Source organism: Engystomops pustulosus, chromosome 1 (genome assembly GCF_040894005.1).
Source record: "Engystomops pustulosus chromosome 1, aEngPut4.maternal, whole genome shotgun sequence".
In the NCBI taxonomy this organism is placed as follows: domain Eukaryota; kingdom Metazoa; phylum Chordata; class Amphibia; order Anura; family Leptodactylidae; genus Engystomops; species Engystomops pustulosus.
This window is the reverse complement of record NC_092411.1, coordinates 62,912,828-62,930,729: the sequence shown is the minus strand read 5'-3', so window position 1 is coordinate 62,930,729 and position 17,902 is coordinate 62,912,828. Positions and strand designations below refer to the sequence as shown.

At 43.6% G+C, this 17,902-nt stretch overlaps 1 protein-coding gene across 2 annotated transcripts; it reads left to right on the top strand.

Annotated features, from left to right (window-relative positions):
- The first annotated feature begins 6,111 nt into the window (after nt 1–6,111).
- Nucleotides 6,112–16,649, top strand: SLC35E4 (solute carrier family 35 member E4). 2 transcript variants are annotated; one of them, XM_072142114.1, is made up of 3 exons: nt 6,112–6,205; nt 7,179–7,960; nt 14,038–16,649. In XM_072142114.1, exons 2-3 carry the CDS (start codon nt 7,327–7,329, stop codon nt 14,475–14,477), a joined length of 1,074 nt encoding a protein of 357 aa, XP_071998215.1. In that variant the 5' UTR covers nt 6,112–6,205; nt 7,179–7,326; the 3' UTR covers nt 14,478–16,649. The 2 variants fall into 2 exon arrangements, with proteins under 2 accessions (XP_071998215.1, XP_071998206.1); XM_072142105.1 differs by lacking the exon at nt 6,112–6,205 and adding an exon at nt 6,241–6,817.
- The last annotated feature ends 1,253 nt before the right edge of the window (nt 16,650–17,902 follow it).

Here is a 17,902-nt window from a genome sequence, read left to right as displayed (position 1 = left end):
GTGTAATGGCGCAGACTAAGGAACAGAAAGATGGACAAAGACTGTGAGCCCTAAAACTGAATCTACCAGACGGTCCCTACTGACTTAAAACCACCCAAAACGGTGGCAAGGAACTAGTCAACAGACCCTTCTTAGCCCTAAGTTATAACAACAGAAGAAACAAGACAATGAATGAAAAAATGCCACCTGAGTGAAGTCAGAAACCTAGAGGACAACGAAGTACCAAATCAATTGGCAAAACCAGAAAGACAAGCCAAAAGGTCAGAAGATATCAGCAGACAGAATACACACAACCTTGGTTAATTGTGAGCCATAACGAGCACTGAGAATAGATTCCCAGGACCTTTTATGTGATTTCAGAATCAAGATCCAACTGCTGATAGGATAAGGATTTTGTCCAGCAGGTTAACTGTCAGTGAACCAGAAAGAAGACTACAGGGTGTGGTGCATAATTAATCGACGCTGCTACGAAAAATCAGACCAGTGTTCACGCTAGTGAAAACAAAACAATGGCCCACATTTACTAAGGCCCGTGCTCTAGTTTTCTGGTCTGGTTGTTGTTTTCAGTGCAGACTGCTTACACATGTATTTAAGAAGTGTATGAGACACATTTGTGGCTCACGTGGCACAATTTTGGCGCATGCAAAACTTTGTGGTGCATGCTGCACTAGGCATCATGCAACACAAATTAGGGGACATTCTGGAGCTCATTACGACTGTACGCCAGATTTATCATGCAAAGTCAGAGATAAGTATTTCACAAGCACTGTGTTAAAGGTGCACCACAAAGCAGTTGGTGAACTCTGTTGGGCCAGTGAAGAAAAGTGCCAGATTGATGATTTCTGGGGCATGTTCTTCATGAATCTGGCACACCCAGCATTATACACAGGCAAACCCACTTTTAGTGCAGTGTGCACTACTCTTGATAAATGTGCCCCAATGTTTATCATCCCATCCTCAGCCGCCCCTTGTTGACCGAGGATGATGCCGTCATAGACACTACAACATATGAAGCATTTATGTGAGCCATTGTCTGTAGATATATGCCATAAATTATGGAACAGCCTTTTATGTTATTGCATATTCCACGTGTTATTTTTTATTCATTAAAGATAGTATTACATTTCTTCCCACTGCACCATTAGCTGAGCCATTTGTAGAAGAATAGTAATATAAAGACATGCTGATCCATTTATTATTTTTGACGCTAGGGGCTGTTATTGGTGACCAATTTTAGCAGTGATTTGCACTGTGATTTTATATGGTGGCGCAGGACCTCAATGTATTTGGCGCACTGTAAGATGAAAGAATAAGTGCCAGCAATGACAAACGTTCATAAACGGGTTTAGAAGTTGGTAGACTTGCTTTTTGTCGTATTATATGCTAATAATTGACACAAAAAAGTGTTGGGAAACTAAAAGAGCCGGAATAGTGCCAGGATTTGAGAGCTGTGCCCAAATTGAGCGACAAAAGTTGTGTCAGAAAACTGAGGTGTTTGTGGCAGCGACAGTCTGTAAATCTGTCGGAACTGGTGCAAAAGAAAAAAGCTTACAGAAGCTTGTTATCTGCTGCAGTGGTCCCCAACCTTTTTTGCCCAGGGAGCGGTTGTGAGCATAAATTTTCTCCAGGGACCAGTGGGATGGGGTCTGGCATCTAGCCAAAAATGTATGTTGCCACTCCGCACCGTACCTCCCTGTGTGCTTAGCTTATATTGTCCCATTCCCGATGAAGCACCCCCCCTACTACTTATATTGTCCCCTTTCCTGTTCTATGCCTTCCCTGCTTCCATTGTCCCCTTTCCTGTTGCTGCCCCCAACCCTCTGCTTCCTATGTCCCCTTTATTAGCTGAACTCTGCAAAAAAGAACCAAAAAAACAATCCAATACTTACCTTTCCCGTTCCCCAGCTGCTGTCTTCTCTTCCGCATTAATGCATGTCTCTGTTGCGGGCAGACACAATGTGATGCGCATCACATCATCATGTGCACTGGCAATAGAGCTGTGCATTGACGCACGGTGTGATCACTGTAGCGCAGCCGGGTGCCAAAGGCGTCTCAAGTGACGTATATCCGTCTCCACAACGCCTGGTGAAAAGGGCCTAACCGGTATTCTTATGATTGCACCCCCCTCCATTACATTGGGATTCAATGTATATCCGCATATATACATAATATAAATATCTCATATATTCCCTTATAAAGTGAAACTCTTGCTAGTTAAGAAAGAAATCCTGTCAGGCTGACACCTTATAGACTCACCTGGATGACATGTGGGCAAGTCCTGAAAAGTTCTCTAAACTTCCAGAAGGCAGTCATCTCCTGGGAGCTGGGTAGTACATACATGACACATGCCAACATATGTACAGAAGAGAACTGTATGCTAAATAGAGGTAAAAATATTGTGGCCATAAGAATAGAAAAATCTTATATGACATGCAGGCAGCTCTCTGGCAAACAAAGGGTGCATCAGTTAACATAACTGCATGAGAGGCTTCCATACATGACGTGTTTATGTGGTCGTAGAGGACAGTGGTGACGTACCATGCATGCTGCACTGTGTGCAATATCTAAGGTCTGGCCGCTCCTCAGCCTGCAACTCCGTCTACAGCAGCTGCGAGGCAGGGGACCGGCACTGTCCACATGCGCGGCTCTGAAGGCGGCAAGTCCAGGACTGTGTTGACCGTGCAGGGGAACGGCGAAGGTGAGTATTGAATTTTTTTTCCACTGAGGCCGGCTGTGGCCCGGCATCAGGTGCTCAACGGGCACATTCTTGGCCCACATCCCGGCAGTTGGAGAACATTGATTTGCAGTACAAATTGTGATGGTGCCGTTTAACCCCTTAACGACTCAGCCCTTTTATTTATTTACTTCTCTATTTTTCACTCCCCTTCTTCAAATATCTGTGACTTTTTTATTTTTTCATGTAAAGAGATGTATGCGGACTTGTTATTTGCAAATTGCACTTCATTGTGACGGTATTTAATATTCCATGCCATGTATTGGGAAGCGGGAAAAAATTCCAAATGCAGTGAAATTGGTAGAAAACTGCATTTGTGACATTTTCTTAGTTTTCATGGATTTCACTATGCGCCCCAAATGACATACCTGCTTCATTCTTTGGGTCTGTACAATCACGGGGATACTTAATATGTAGGTTTTATTTTGTTTTTAATACATTTAGAAAAATTAACACATTCTGTACAACAAAAAATGTTTAATTTTGCCATCTTCTGTCACTAATAACTTTTTCATACTTGGGTGTACTGTCATGTGTGACGTCATTTTTTGCAAGATGAGACAATGGGGGTCATTTACTAAGGGCCCGATTCGCGTTTTCCCGACGTGTTACCCGAATATTTCCCCTGAATTGCCCCGGGATTTTGGCGCACGCGATCGGATTGTGGTGAATCGGCACCGGCATGCACGCGAGGGAAATGGGGGGGGCGTGGCCGAACGAAAACCCGACGGATTCGGAAATACCGCCGCATTTAAAAAAAAAAATATGTGTTGCGAAAATTGCACTTACCTTCACTCAGCCCGGCTCGGTGTATTCCAGTGCGTTCCGATGCTCTTCAGCGCAGGAACTACCTTAGTGAATCCCGGCCGGACCCGAATCCAGCGCAGAGAACGCGCCGCTGGATCGCGAATGGGCCGGGTAAGTAAATCTGCCCCAATGTTTCCATTTCTACCATTTTGAGAAGTATACGACTTTTCTATCACTTTTTATTAAACCTTTTTATTTCATTACTAGGGGGGCTTCATTGAGCATTTCATTACTAGGGGGGCTTCATTGAGCATTTCATTACTAGGGGGGCTTCATGGAGCATTTCATTACTAGGTGGGCTTCATTGAGCATTTCATTACTAGGGGGGCTTCATTGAGCATTTCATTACTAGGGGGGCTGCATCGGGCATTTCATTACCAGGTGGGCTTCATTGAGCATTTCATTACTAGGGGGGCTTCATTGAGCATTTCATTGCTAGGGGGGCTGCATGGGGCATTTCATTACCAGGTGGGCTTCATGGAGCATTTCTTTACTGGGAGAGGCTCCATGGGGTTTTTTATTACTAGGGGGGCTGCATGGAGCATTTCATTACTAGGGGGGCTGCATGGGGCATTTCATTACTAGGGGGGCTGCATGGCGCATTTTATTACTAGAGGGGCTGCATGGGGCATTTCATTACTAGGGGGGCTGCATGGGGCATTTCAATACCAGGTGGGCTGCATGGGGCATTTCATTACTAGGGGGGCTTCATGGAGCAATTCTTTACTGATGGAGGCTGCATGGGGTATTTTATTACTAGGGGGGCTGCATGGAGCATGTAATTACTAGGGGGGCTTCATGGGGGATTTCATTACTAGGGGGGCTGTATGGAGCATTTCCTTACTAGGGGGGCTGCATGGGGCACTTCATTACTAGGGGGGCTGCATGGGGCATTTCCTTACTAGGGGGCTGCATGGAGAACTTCATTACTAGGGGGGGCTGCATGGGGCATTTCCTTACTAGGGGGCTGCATGGAGCACTTCATTACTAGGGGGGGGGCTTCATGGAGCATTTAATTACAAGGGGGGCTGCATGGGGCTTTTCATTACCAGGGGGGCTGCATGGAGCATTTCATTACCAAGTGAGCTTCATTGAGCATTTCTTTACTGGGAGAGGCTGCACGGGGTATTTTATTACTAGGGGGCTGCATGGAGCATTTCATTACCAGGTGGGCTGCATGGGGCATTTCATTACTCGGGGGGCTGCATGGGGCATTTCATTACTAGGGAGGCTTCATTGAGCATTTCTTTACTGGGGGAGGCTGCATGGGGTATTTTATTACTAGGGGGGCTGCATGGGGCATTTCAATACTAGGTGGGCTGCATGGGGCATTTCATTACTAGGGGACCTGCATGGGGCATTTCATTACCAGGTGGGCTTCATGGGGCATTTCATTACTAGGGGGGCTGCATGGAGCATTTCATTACTCGGGGGGCTGCATGGGGCATTTCATTACTAGTGGGGCTTCATGGAGCATTTCATTACTAGGGGGGCTTCATGGAGCATTTCTTAACTAGGGGAGGCTGCATGGGGGATTTTATTACTAGGGGGGCTGCATGGAGCATTTCATTACTAGGGGGGGCTGCATGGGGCATTTCATTACTAGGGGGGGGGGGCTTCATGGAGCATTTCTTTACTGGGGGAGGCTGCATGGGGTATTTTATTACTAGGGGGGCTGCATGGAGCATTTCAATTCTAGGGGGGGCTTCATGGGGGATTTCATTACTAGGGGGGCTTCATGGAGCATTTCTTTACTGGGGGAGGCTGCATGGGGTATTTTATCACTAAGGGGGCTTCATGGAGCATTTCATTACTAGGGGGGCTGCATGGGGCATTTCATTACTAGGGGGCCTGCATGGAGTATTTCCTTACTAGGGGGGCTGCATGGGGCATTTCCTTACTAGGGGGATACATGGAGCATTTCATTACTAGGGGGGCTGCATGGAGCATTTCCTTACTAGGGGGGCTGCATGGGGCATTTCCTTAGTAGGGGGCTGCATGGAGCAATTCATTACTGGGGGGGGGGGGGGGCTTCATGGAGCATTTAATTACTAGCGGGGCTGCATGGGGCTTTTCATTACCAGGGGGGCTGCATGGGGCTTTTCATTACCAGGGGGGCTGCATGGGGCTTTTCATTACCAGGGGAGGCTGTGACCAATGTATTTCCCACCTTAGGCTTATACTCCAGTCAATAGGTCCCAGTATTTTGTGGTAAAATTAGAGGCCTCGGTTATACCCGGTCGGCTCATACTCTGCTGATAATAAGCCATGCCATTGCTCCTGCTACACAATCACAGGATGCAGGAGAGGGCAGGGCTCCAGGCTGTGGGTAATGGAGGCCTATTACTATATATGAGCAGGAAGGAAAGTAAGAGTCCCGGCCCGTGCAGGCCTCAGCCACTGCATCACCATGGCAACTGGTTGTGACCCTGGCATATAAGCGAGCCGGTCCAGTGGTTATACAATGGAAACACGCAGCACCAATCAGGACGCTGGTAATGTCACAAGCCCCGCCTCTCGCTGATGATTAGCATATCGTCACGTCCTGCTCTCATTCACTAGCCGGTATATAATGTGATTGACAGGGGCGCGGGCCAATCACGTGCGGGCAGCGCCGTGCGGCGTGTATTGTGATGTGTAGAGCTGTCAGTGACAATGTAGCAGGTAGGAGATACATGTATACTGGCGATCCGTGACGTCATCGCCTGCACATGATAAAGTAATGTGAAACACACGATACCAATGTGATGATGATGCCGCTGTTCCTGTGTGGTTTGTACTGGACAGGTCCAGTGTATGATATAATGATTCCGGGAACTGTGGACTTTTCCAGGGCAGGGGATCTATATTTGGAGGCTGACATGGGAGCTATGGGATGTGCTTGGAGGAGAGGGAGGGAGGGCTTTGTGTGCCAGTCCTTGTTATTCTTCAAGGAAATCTCCAGGAAAGGAGGGAGCACATTAGTCATGAGCTGCCCATGAATCATCAGCCGTCACCCTGCGCTGTGTTATGTTCCCTACACTGCGCTGTTACTAGGAGAATAGTATGTAACGTGTAATGTCCCCAGGAATCAATGAGATCTGGGAGGAGGAGGAGGAGGCTGTGCTCACATCATCAGCTCAGATGTTTACACTCTGCTCCAGGGATTGATTCAATGACCTCCGCACACATCACACTGGGACCTGTCTGCTGGCTGTTTTAGGGTTAGACTGAGAGGACTTGTCAAGGTGAACAATGGCTGACAATCAGCTGCCTGATCCCTAGACCCGCCAAAAGGTAGGTGACTTCTCGATTGTCACACTATACGACAAGAAGCAGTGAACATTTCATTGAGTCGGTGTAGGTGCCATTCTGTATTTGGGGGTTAGAGCACACTACTGTTTCTTTCACTTCTGGATGCAATTAAATGTATCCCATTTTAACAGTATCATTACACTATTAATACATATTCGGCAAAGTGTTAAAGTAGAGGACCCCTCTATGTCCCAGTGTTCAGGTGACATCAAAGCTGTTTTACTTGTAACCTTTCCAATTTCCCATAAATAAACAAGTGGAAATCATAGACGCTAAAGGAATGTGAAATATCATGTATGTGTTGTTTGTGTTTTGCATTAAATATATATTGATTCATAAATAGATCAGAATTTCTCAAGACAATGAAACGGACTGGTCCTGGAATCACAGAGAGTTTATGAAGAGTAGTAAATCTGCCCGCGATCCATGCCAGAGATCCATGCATATTCGGGAGTGAAGAAATCCTATTAGGAATATTGCCAAAACAATCAATGTGTTTAGCACCCAGCAGGAAAGATGAGGTGGAAATGGAAACTTCTGATAGAACATCTTCTGCTCCGATCATGCCTCCCAAGCCAGAACAAGTCCCCCAGGAGCTGGGCACCAGCAAACTCTTCCTCGTTGCTGCAGTACTTACCTGGTTGATAACTGGTACCACCATCTCTAGTCTTAACAAATGGATATTTTCTGTTTACAACTTCCGCTACCCCTTGTTACTGTCATCTCTGCACATGCTCACAGCCATCCTTTTAGACTATCCCATACTCAGGTTTGGATTAATACATGGAAACACAGAGGAGGATCTGACCCTGAATACTGCTGCTCGCTTTAAAGTGTTCCTACTGAGTGTGACATTCTGTTCCAGCATTGCCTTTGGAAATCTTGGACTGAGCTGTGTGCAGCTTTCTTTTGCGCAGATGATTTACACAACTACCCCTATTTTCACCTTGGCTCTGTCCAAACTTTTCCTGGGCACTAAACATCATGCCCTTAAATATACTGCCATGATTCCCATATGTCTGGGAGCTTCTTTTAGTATTATTGGAGAGGTGCAATTTGATCGGACCGGATGCATCTACCTTTTCGCATCAACATTTCTAAGAGGGTTGAAATCCATACAACAGAGTAAGTACTTGCCAACAGAAGATATTGATACATGAACAGGATAGTAAACAGCTCATATGTAGAAGTGAAGGAGAATGGCTTCCAGACCAGTCTTGTATAAATAGGTTGTGTGTAGAAAGTGATGTAGTCTATGTTCATGTCCCAGGAGGTACACTAGAAAACCTGCTAAATCCAACCTAGAAATAGCTGAAGCATATTGCACCACAATGTATTAGAAAAACAGTATTGTACAAGTCTATTTTATGTAAACAAATAGGAGAAGAGCGGCACTCTAAAAGACCACACCGGTGCTGTCCAATAAAGGGCTGGTCTTTATTTCCGATTAGTGGGGTACAACAGAGTGGATTGACGCGATTGGGGGATTATGATTAAGACGCAGTAGAATCGAAACTAGTCAATCCACTCTGTTGTTCATCCATATGTTGTACCCCACTAATGGGAAATAAAGACTAGCCCTTTATTGGACAGCACAGGTGTGGTCTTTTGGAGTGCTGCTCTTCTCCTATTTGTTTACATTGTTGTGGTCGTGGAGTCGAGGACCTGGAAGCAGGCCCCCGCCACATGGACTTTCTGTTTGGAGGCTACTACGGGTGACTGGGTGAGCGAACCAGATACACTTTTTTCTTTAAAGTCTATTTAAAGAGAACCCGTCAGGCAAAATAACCCCCCTAAACTAAATATATTTCCATAAACTGCTATTAGAGAGCATTGCCTCTATCTCTTCATTGTCCCTCTACATGCCTGTAAACTTAAGCAATGACGTCCTAAAGCTGTATGCAAATGGCCTGTGAGATGTCCAATGAGTCATTAGCATATTCAAGCTGTCCAGCTTATTCATGAGTTGGAGGCACAGCCACACCCCCAGTGCATGACTGACAGCCTGTGTAATGGTGTGAGGCTCTATAATGATGTGCTTCCTGGTTCTGGCGCCCCCTGCAGTCTGTGTGTGTGTATTGGAGAGAGATAACAGCTCCAGGATGCAGCCATGTTATAGCAGAACATGTCAGGTACTTGTGTAGCTGATGTCTGTGTATTAGGAAGATGCAGCACACACACTAGCCATGCTTTACTATACATTACACACAGACATGAGCAGGGGGAGGAGAGGGGAGGGGTAACAGGTGTGACATCACTGCCTCTGACCATGTGACCAGCCTCATTTACATAATAAAGAATAGATGATTTTACAATGAATAATGTATGAAATGACTGGATAAAGGCTGGGATGGGATCCTTGTGAGCTGCTCCAACAGGCAGTAGTGACAGGACAAGTGACACAGACTTGATGACAGGTGTCCTTTAATGTGGTTGGAAATGGAAATGTTTGACACTCCACATGGCACCTTATTAAAGAGAAATGGTCCCCTACAAGCAATGGTGTTGTCAACCAAAAAAACTTACACTTACCCCCTCCGGCGCTCCCATTGTCCCACACTCCGGCCCATTCAGTGTCGTGTCGGATTTGAGCGGTTGTCTCTATAAACAACTAGTGGCACAGCACTGAGAGGCAGCGGCATGGGACAAATGGAGTGCCATCTTTCATTTTCCCCCAGCAGTTTTAAAAATTAACACAGGGCTCTGATTGGTTGCCATGAGCAACTAGGCGAGTTCTGCTCTCAGACATTTATGATAAATCTCTCTTTTTTAAAAGCCGGACAACCCCTTTAAATTGCAGTTGGTAAATATAGAGAGAAACCAATACAAACAAACAATCTAGTGCCACTACTTTAAACAGAGCAATATAAAGCGTAGGCCCGAGCACACTATGAACTGTTGTAACCAAAGATCCTGTTAGGCAATATGGTTAAGACACTTAATTTCTTTTTACTTTTCCCTCATTAACTGAGTGTCGCTCAGGTTGATGAGACTTATTTATAACCGGGATCTTCAACAAGTCATGCTTTTTAAGAAAGAAAGGTGTTACTTTTTTCTGGTTTTGTATCTTGATGTATGGAGTAGTCCTTTTTTAAAGTGGAGCCATAGTCCTAGCACCATAATGTAGTGGATGTGGTGTATAACCCCTTTAAAGGAGTTGTCCACGTTCAGCAAATAAATGCTATTGTTTGTATAATGAAGAGTTTTCCAACATACTTTCGGTAAAGCTTTTCAGATATCTGCTTGCTGTCATTCAACAGGAATCAAAACAATCAATCTTAAATGACAGCAGGCAGAGATCTAGAAGACTGTGAGGAATTAATATAGAACAGCGGACTATCCCTTTAGTAATATCACCCATAGAAAGAGGGGAATGAAACTCTTCGCCTGTATCACAACAAACGCAGACCTAAAGATGGGTCAGAAAGTTGGATGTTGGAGGCCAATTCATTATTATAGTATTTTTGTAAATTCAATTCATTTCTGTTTGAAGAAGTTACAGATAACTTTTCATGTCCTTGGACGACCCCTTTCCTAGATCTGATTGGACATCATAGTACTGTGTAGATAGTTACAAGCTCATGTACAGTAGGGCACTAGCGCAGAAGCAGGAGAGCGTCTTGTAGATTACAGAATTGGAGAGACTAATAAAGAGACCAATAAATAACCGGTATGGTGAGAATACACAGTGAGGAAGACAGACGACTCTCTGCCTGATTTATTAGTATGCTTAGTATACAAGGCGGTCGGGGAATAGGTGTATAGATGCATAATTATCAGGTAACTTAGGCAGCTGAATCACTACATTCACCACAGTACAGAGGTATCATGAACAGGGCTTTATATAGTTCAGATTAATCAAAGGGCCATTCAGATCAATGAGAGAAGTCTGTGAACGTGGAACAGTGAGAACTTCTCAACTGATTAATCAAGAAGAGTCAATTGACTATATGGAAAGTGTAAAGCACTAAGGAATTTGATGGCGCTAAATAAAGATTATTATTATTATTATTATTAAAGGGCTCATGCACATGGTGCAGACATCACCACACTGTAAAGCACAGCCAAAACTGTCCAAGAGTTGCAATGAGCCTGCCTGTTTCAGCATAGAGTTTATGTGGATTTAGCTATGGAGCTTGTCTGACAGAACTTTTTATATCTTGTCCCTCTATGTTGCTGCTTTCTAAGTTTAAAGGGAATCTACCACCAGGATCAAGAATTGTAAAGCTAGCACCTATACTTGTGACCCCTCTGGCAGGATCCACTTTTCTTTTAGTTCCCTTTGCCATGGTTTTTGCAAAAAAGGCTTTTACAATTATGCAAATGAACCTCAGGGGCTCCGGGCTTTGTAGTCAGTAATCATGCACATCTCTGTGCAGGCTTACTGCCCCCCTCAACCCTCCCAAGTCACTGGCTCTCTGGTTGGGGAGGGGGACAGTAAGCCTGCACAGAGGTTTGCATAATTAACAGACAGTAAACTGATATCTGATTTTTCCCCTCAGAAGAGGAGAGGAAAGGCCAGACTATAACACTAAGAATGGGTTAAAAATATACCAATCTTTATTGACATGATTACATACACACATAAATATGCAACATACCAAATATGATGGTGATGAGCTCCAGTGTCCAGGGATGAGTGCGTCCCCGACGCTCGTTTCGGCTCATACTGAGCCTTCATTTGGGGGATTAATTAACAGACAACAGAGCCGGGAGCCCCTGAGGCTTGATTGCATATACCAGTATACTTTCTTTTTTTACTGCGGACATAGACATAAATACTGTATTATATAGCAATTTGGCCCTGTAGATAACCAGTCCATAAGGTCTGTTTTTCACAAACCGAACAAAAAAACTTTTTTTTATTGTTGTCTTGAATATTTTAATTGAAATATGTGATTGTGTCAGCCAGGTATGAAGTAGTGGTAGGTGGTAAAAAGACAATTTACCAATGTTTCTAATCTTTATTTTGTTCCTGATCCAACATTGTATTAAATTACATAACATCTAGTCACCTGTCGTAACCCTGAGGGATTATTCTGTGATCTGGGCACATTTTGTCTATTGTGTCTAGCACTTTTTTCATTACTTAGACTAAGCAGAATTTCAAGACAAGGGCATGTGTTATGAGCTGGCACAGCACAAGGGTGGCACGGTGATACTGTGCCCAAATATGTAGCAATAAGGTGGCTGCTGATAGATGTGTTTATTGCTTTCAAACAAACATGTATAATACTTATATATTGATCCAGATGAATAACAAGTAGCACCAGACTACAAACATGGAGGGTGTCTATTCTAACTATGACGGGATTCAATGCTGATCTATAGAAATGACATGTGACACATAGCAGGTCACTGTTTGAGAGGCATTTTGGTCCCATACTACTTTTATTGTGTACTAGCATATTCTTGTATCATCCTATTCCGCTTTGTTACCCCTGCTGAATGGTTGCCATGGTAAGGTACATTTCCATCAAGTCGTAAAGTGTTATGTCCTGTAACTATAGTTACCAGACTTCTGACATAGTAATTGTGATTCATTTATGTGATTCACTGGAAACATTGGTCACTCCCATTATATAGTAACAAGTAATGAAAATACTGTGACACGCTAGAAAACAGGGACATAACCATATATAGGCAGTCCCCGGGTTACGTACAAGATAGGTGCCGTAGGTAGACACCCTTAAGTTCAATTTGTATGCAAGTCAGAACTGTATAGTTTATCATTGTAACCCCAGACAAATTTTTTTTGGTCTTTGTGACAATTAGATATTAAAAATGTTTGGTTGTCATAAGAACCAGAATTAACAATAAATCTTACTTGCAAACACCTTTTTTTTTAACTCCTACAGCTGATTATTATATCCTAGGGCTAAAGTACATTGAATTAGCAACATCCAGAGGTGCGTTTGTAACTAGGGGTCGTCTGTAAGTCGGTTGTGTTCTTAAGTAGGGGACCAGCTGTAGATTTCTAACAAGTCAGGCAATATTTGAATATACATGTGCAATATTTATGTGATATTCCTGTGAAACAATTTGGGAATTTTGTTAGAAACAAAAATCAGTATGCAATGGGAAAAAATAGCAATTTATGAAGTATTAATATTTTCAAGCAAAAGAGGAAAATATAAATTGTCGCACTGTGTTACTGACTTCAAAGTATTGACTCACAGAAGTAAGTTATGCCTATGGATGCCCGACCACTGGGACCCCCAGCATTCAGGAAAACGGTGGACTGAAGATCACCCAGTGAGTGCAGTACCACTGCATGACTGCAGCTCTGTTTACTTCTATGTGACTGTGACTGTCACATAGACACGGACAGAGAACTGGTCACACATTATATGTGCAATTCATCATGCTAAACCACTACTGTGGATAGGAGATAACTGTTGTGTGGGGGGGAAGCCATGTCCGCTACTTAGAGAGTGAGCATCATCGAAATTTCAACCATGAATAGCGAAGTCGTTCTCTGTAATGGATTACTTTCCGTGCCTTCTGCTGGTATGCAAGGCCTTGTGTATGTGGCAGTGCCACGTGAAGGGAATCTGTATGGAGGAACATGAATTTTCTGAAGTTTTATAATGTATAGAGCTTATTGAGCCCCATGGAAGGCTGTGGCTGCTGTGGCTAGACCTGTTACACAGTAGTGGGCATCAGGTTTTTAAGGTTTTACTTATTACCAATCCACATACAGGTTAAAGGAGTCTGATCACGAAGGGTACGGCTGTTGGGACCCCACCAATCATGCTGCCACTCTATTCAAAGTCATTGGCAAACTTGTAGTAACAATTCAGTTCATCATTATTGAAGCAGTAGTGTCAAAGTTGTAATGCGTTTCTGGCATTAGCAATATCTAAGGGAACCAGAAACGCGTTGGAACTCTGATTGTAATCTGTTTGACACTATGTGACTGCTTCAGTCATTTTTTTTTTTTTTGACACCAAGCTTAATGAGACTAGATGTTTTTGTAACACAAGGATGTGGATGGGAAGCTTTCTTTGTTACTCATACACATCATACTCTTATATAATGGTCACTTCCCTACAGAGCATCCTTCATATGAAAGTTTTTTCTATGTTTACTGCGTATGTATACACTTTAACTATTTGTGGAATGTTTCTCTTACTCTTCGTGAATGTATACAGATACATATTTCATCAATTCTAATAAATGAATCTTTGTTCTGCTTGTAGGTTTACTTCTCAAAGATGAAAACATCCCTTCAGTTACGCTGCTGTACCTGATGTCCATCCCCAGTTTCTGTATCCTGCTACTGGCTGCCGTGGTTCTTGAGAGGGGGGTGCCATGGGAGAGCCCGCCTGACTGTGACGATAGACTTTGGCTCTTCATCCTTCTCAGCTGCTTAGGATCTGTCCTATACAACCTGGCAAGCTTCTGTGTCATCACCCTGACCTCTGCTGTCACCATACACGTACTAGGAAACCTAAACTTAGTTGGCAACCTAGTCTTGTCAAGGGTGGTCTTTGGAAGCCATTTGACCTTTCTTAGTTACACAGGCATTGGTCTTACTTTGGCTGGAATGTTTATGTACCATAACTGTGAGTTTTTAGCTGGATACATCGCCTCAAGACGTCCTCATTTTACCATAGAAAGACGAGTCAAATCGGAATGATTCCTTCCGGCTAAAAACGTAACCTCCTAAACGTCGTACTGTATATGCCGGCCATCCAATAGGAACAAATGTGTGAAGGAATAAGGTTCACAGTTCACTGGGCATCTAGGGGGCTCCAGTGACTACATGTTTCTTTCAAGAAACGATATATTTATGTCATTTTAGCTCCTCGATTTAGATCACTCTGGTTTTTCAGAGGAATAATATTTTTTCTTATTTACACGTCATGCAATAGTGTTCATAACTGAACACCATGTTATTATATTTGGAAAACAGCCAAAAATATTAGCCAGCTGACTCTAAACTCTCCTGGTAGTAGAAGTAGTAATAAATTATTATTTGTAAATTACCCCATAAGACATTTGAAGCCCTGTTTTATTAGGGGCTCACTAAAGGATCCTCTTGTAATTTGTTGGTAAGTCCAACCGTGGCACAGGGTATTTTTGTAGTCTGTTACCATGACAACTTATAGGTCCGATGAGTAACAAACAATTGGATATTTTAATAAGTATTTTTTGCAAAGTTTTCATTCCATGGGTTTAAAAGGTTTGTTCAACAGTTTTTAAAATTCTACAGCCGCTATCTCGGTGGGACATGCCCCTGTTCGTGTACTGGGGCACAGAAGCTGTGCTGAGGTCAGCTTCCTGCCGGCTGAGGGGGCCGGTCACGCTCACCTGTCCCCATTTCTGTGCCCGATACAGCTCTGGGAATAGAGACGTGTTGGCGTGGCTGGCCGAAAGCTGACCTCAGCGTAGATGGCAGCCCAGGACAGCGGGAGCGACGGAGGAGACGAGTACAGCTTTGTTTTTTTTAAAAAAACACTTCCCCAGCCCATCTGCAGAATTTTAAAAACAATCGGACAACCCTTTAATAGTGGAACTGTTGTTTTAGGCCACTTGCACACTAGTGGGTTTGTTGTTTTAGGCCACTTGCACACTAGTGGGTTTGTTGTTTTAGGCCACTTGCACACTAGTGGGTTTGTTGTTTTAGGCCACTTGCACACTAGTGGGTTTGTTGATTTAGGCCACTTGCACACTAGTGGGTTTGTTGATTTAGGCCACTTGCACACTAGTGGGTTTGGTGCGTCTAACTGGCAGTGTTCGCTGGCTGGAGCATTTGGCCCAAACACTGCTGAGTTCAGTTCCGGTGGTCAGCGTTCAGGCTGGACGTTCCAGTCGGTGCACACTGCGAGTGTGATGCGAGTTGGACTCATCACATACGTTTTTGTCTAAGGGGCCTAACATGTTTCACCAGTCAAATCTACAACAGCACAAAATATCACAAGACAACAACATCACATGCTTTTTTATTCCCTATGAGATTTTGATGCAATTTGAGCAACACCTGAGTTGCATCATGAAGACACTCATATGACAAATGTTTCAAAGGAATATTTTTCTGTATCTCAGGTGTGTTTGGCCTATTGCCTAGCACACGGCAGTGAGAATGACTATCCGGTGCGGTTGCAGTATCACTTACTGTAGAAAATCTACCAACTCCAGTTAAGGACGATAGTTTATACAGTATGTAATGATGGTGATCATGTAGGTCCTGTACGTATCGGCCATTGTTGGGTTGAGCAATGCATCAAAAACACAAACCACATTTCTCAGCCAACATAGTGTTGTAAAAGTGAGAGCCCTATGCCAGAGCAGTAATTAAAGTTGTACATAAAAAAGGCATACAAGGGCAGAAACATAGAAAGTGACTATTTGTCCTCCTGCCAAAGTTCTTCTGTAATATAGGTAACTATCAATGTTTCCATTACCCTGCACTATAGCACAAGTAACAGCACAATGTACATTTCCATACACTCATTCTTTTACTTTACAGTAGTGCAGAATGGAAAGGCGACATTAGACGTCCAATTAGAAATGATCTATAATTGCATATCTATACATATCATGCCAGACTATATCTAATATTTTCTATGTACATGGAAGAAATTTCATGTATTGTAAATTCTCCTCAGTATGTCAGCACAAAAAAAACCGTGGTAATGTCATTGTCTTGCGTTCCTGCCTTAATGTCTTTGTCAATCTGATAGAAAGATGCAATGATATATTTTATTAGTAGGCATCCTGTTTCTGAGGTTTCTGTGGAATAGTTTTCTCTTACCAGTATTATTGTATTTAACAATGTGGTTTAAGATAAATTTTTGGTTTACTGTTACATTGTTAAATGTCTTATTTATTACCTACAGACACAAACACATATAAATCTGTGTGGCTCTTGTCAGTCCCAAGGTTACAAATCAAATGCACAAATCAGATTGTTTTTATTAAGATTTTCAAAACAACAATACAATAATACACAATCCCCCTCCCCCCACCACCAACAACACTCACCTTTCCCCCACAACAGTCCCATACAGTTTCCAAACAGAACCATCATTGTACATTTCAATTTGAAATATGCACTACGCAGGGTGAAAGGGTATAATCTGGTATCGAAGTATTAAAGAACACATATACAGATGTCAGCAGTATACATACTTAGGCTACATTCACACTACAGTATGGGGGACGTATATACGGCCGATATACGTCCCCCATACACTCCTATGGGCTCACGGCCCTGTACGGGAGCGGTACGGTGCAGCACACGTGCGGCACCGTACCGCTCCGTAGCCCGGGGAAAGATAGGACATGTCCTATCTTTCCCCGTATTACGGCGCCGTGCGCCATTAGTTTCTATGGAGAGGGGCGGGGGTGAGCTGCGCTCACCTCCTCCTCCTCTCCCCGCGCTGCCGTGTGCCCGCCGTACTACGGTGCGGCGGGCTCACGGCAGTGTGAATTTAGCCTTAAGCTTTAACCATCCAGGCTAACCATCTCAGAACTGTCCCTGACACCAAACCTGGTTCACCAAGCCATGGGGCCCATAACTTTTCGAACTTAGGGGCAGTATTATGTTTTGCGTTCATCACTTTTTCATTCAGTAACATTACCTCAACTGTACTAATGTACTATGCACAGCCAATTTTTCTGACCCATCTATTGGTTTCTCATCCATACACCCAAGAACACATACCAAGATATTTCTGGGGAGACTCATGCTATATATTTTATCAATGGGATCCAGCACTTTCGTTAGAAATACATGAAATCTTGGGTAAGCCCACATCATATGGATCATATCCGCCGGTTCTACCCCACATTTAAGGCACATTGCATCTTAGCATACCCCTGGGTCACCCAGAAACTTAGGAGTCCTTTATACTCTATGTACAATGTATAGTTGTGAAAGGCGGCTGGTCTCTCCGAGAAAGCATAAGAGAATAGCTTCAAGCACAGATTGCCATTGCTCTTCCGAGTCAGTCGCCCATCTATTACAGACACAGAGTGGGAATCCATCCAAGAACTTACACAAAAGTAATTGATAAAGCAGAGATATGAACCCAGCCACATTATAACTTTTGGCCATGT

Excerpts from the sequence above, each read along its gene's own strand:
- SLC35E4 (XM_072142114.1), top strand. The coding sequence starts at position 7,327 with ATGTGTTTAGCACCCAGCAGGAAAGATGAGGTGGAAATGGAAACTTCT. Across the intron at positions 7,961-14,037 it reads GTTGAAATCCATACAACAGA|GTTTACTTCTCAAAGATGAA; the intron begins GTAAGTACTTGC and ends TTCTGCTTGTAG.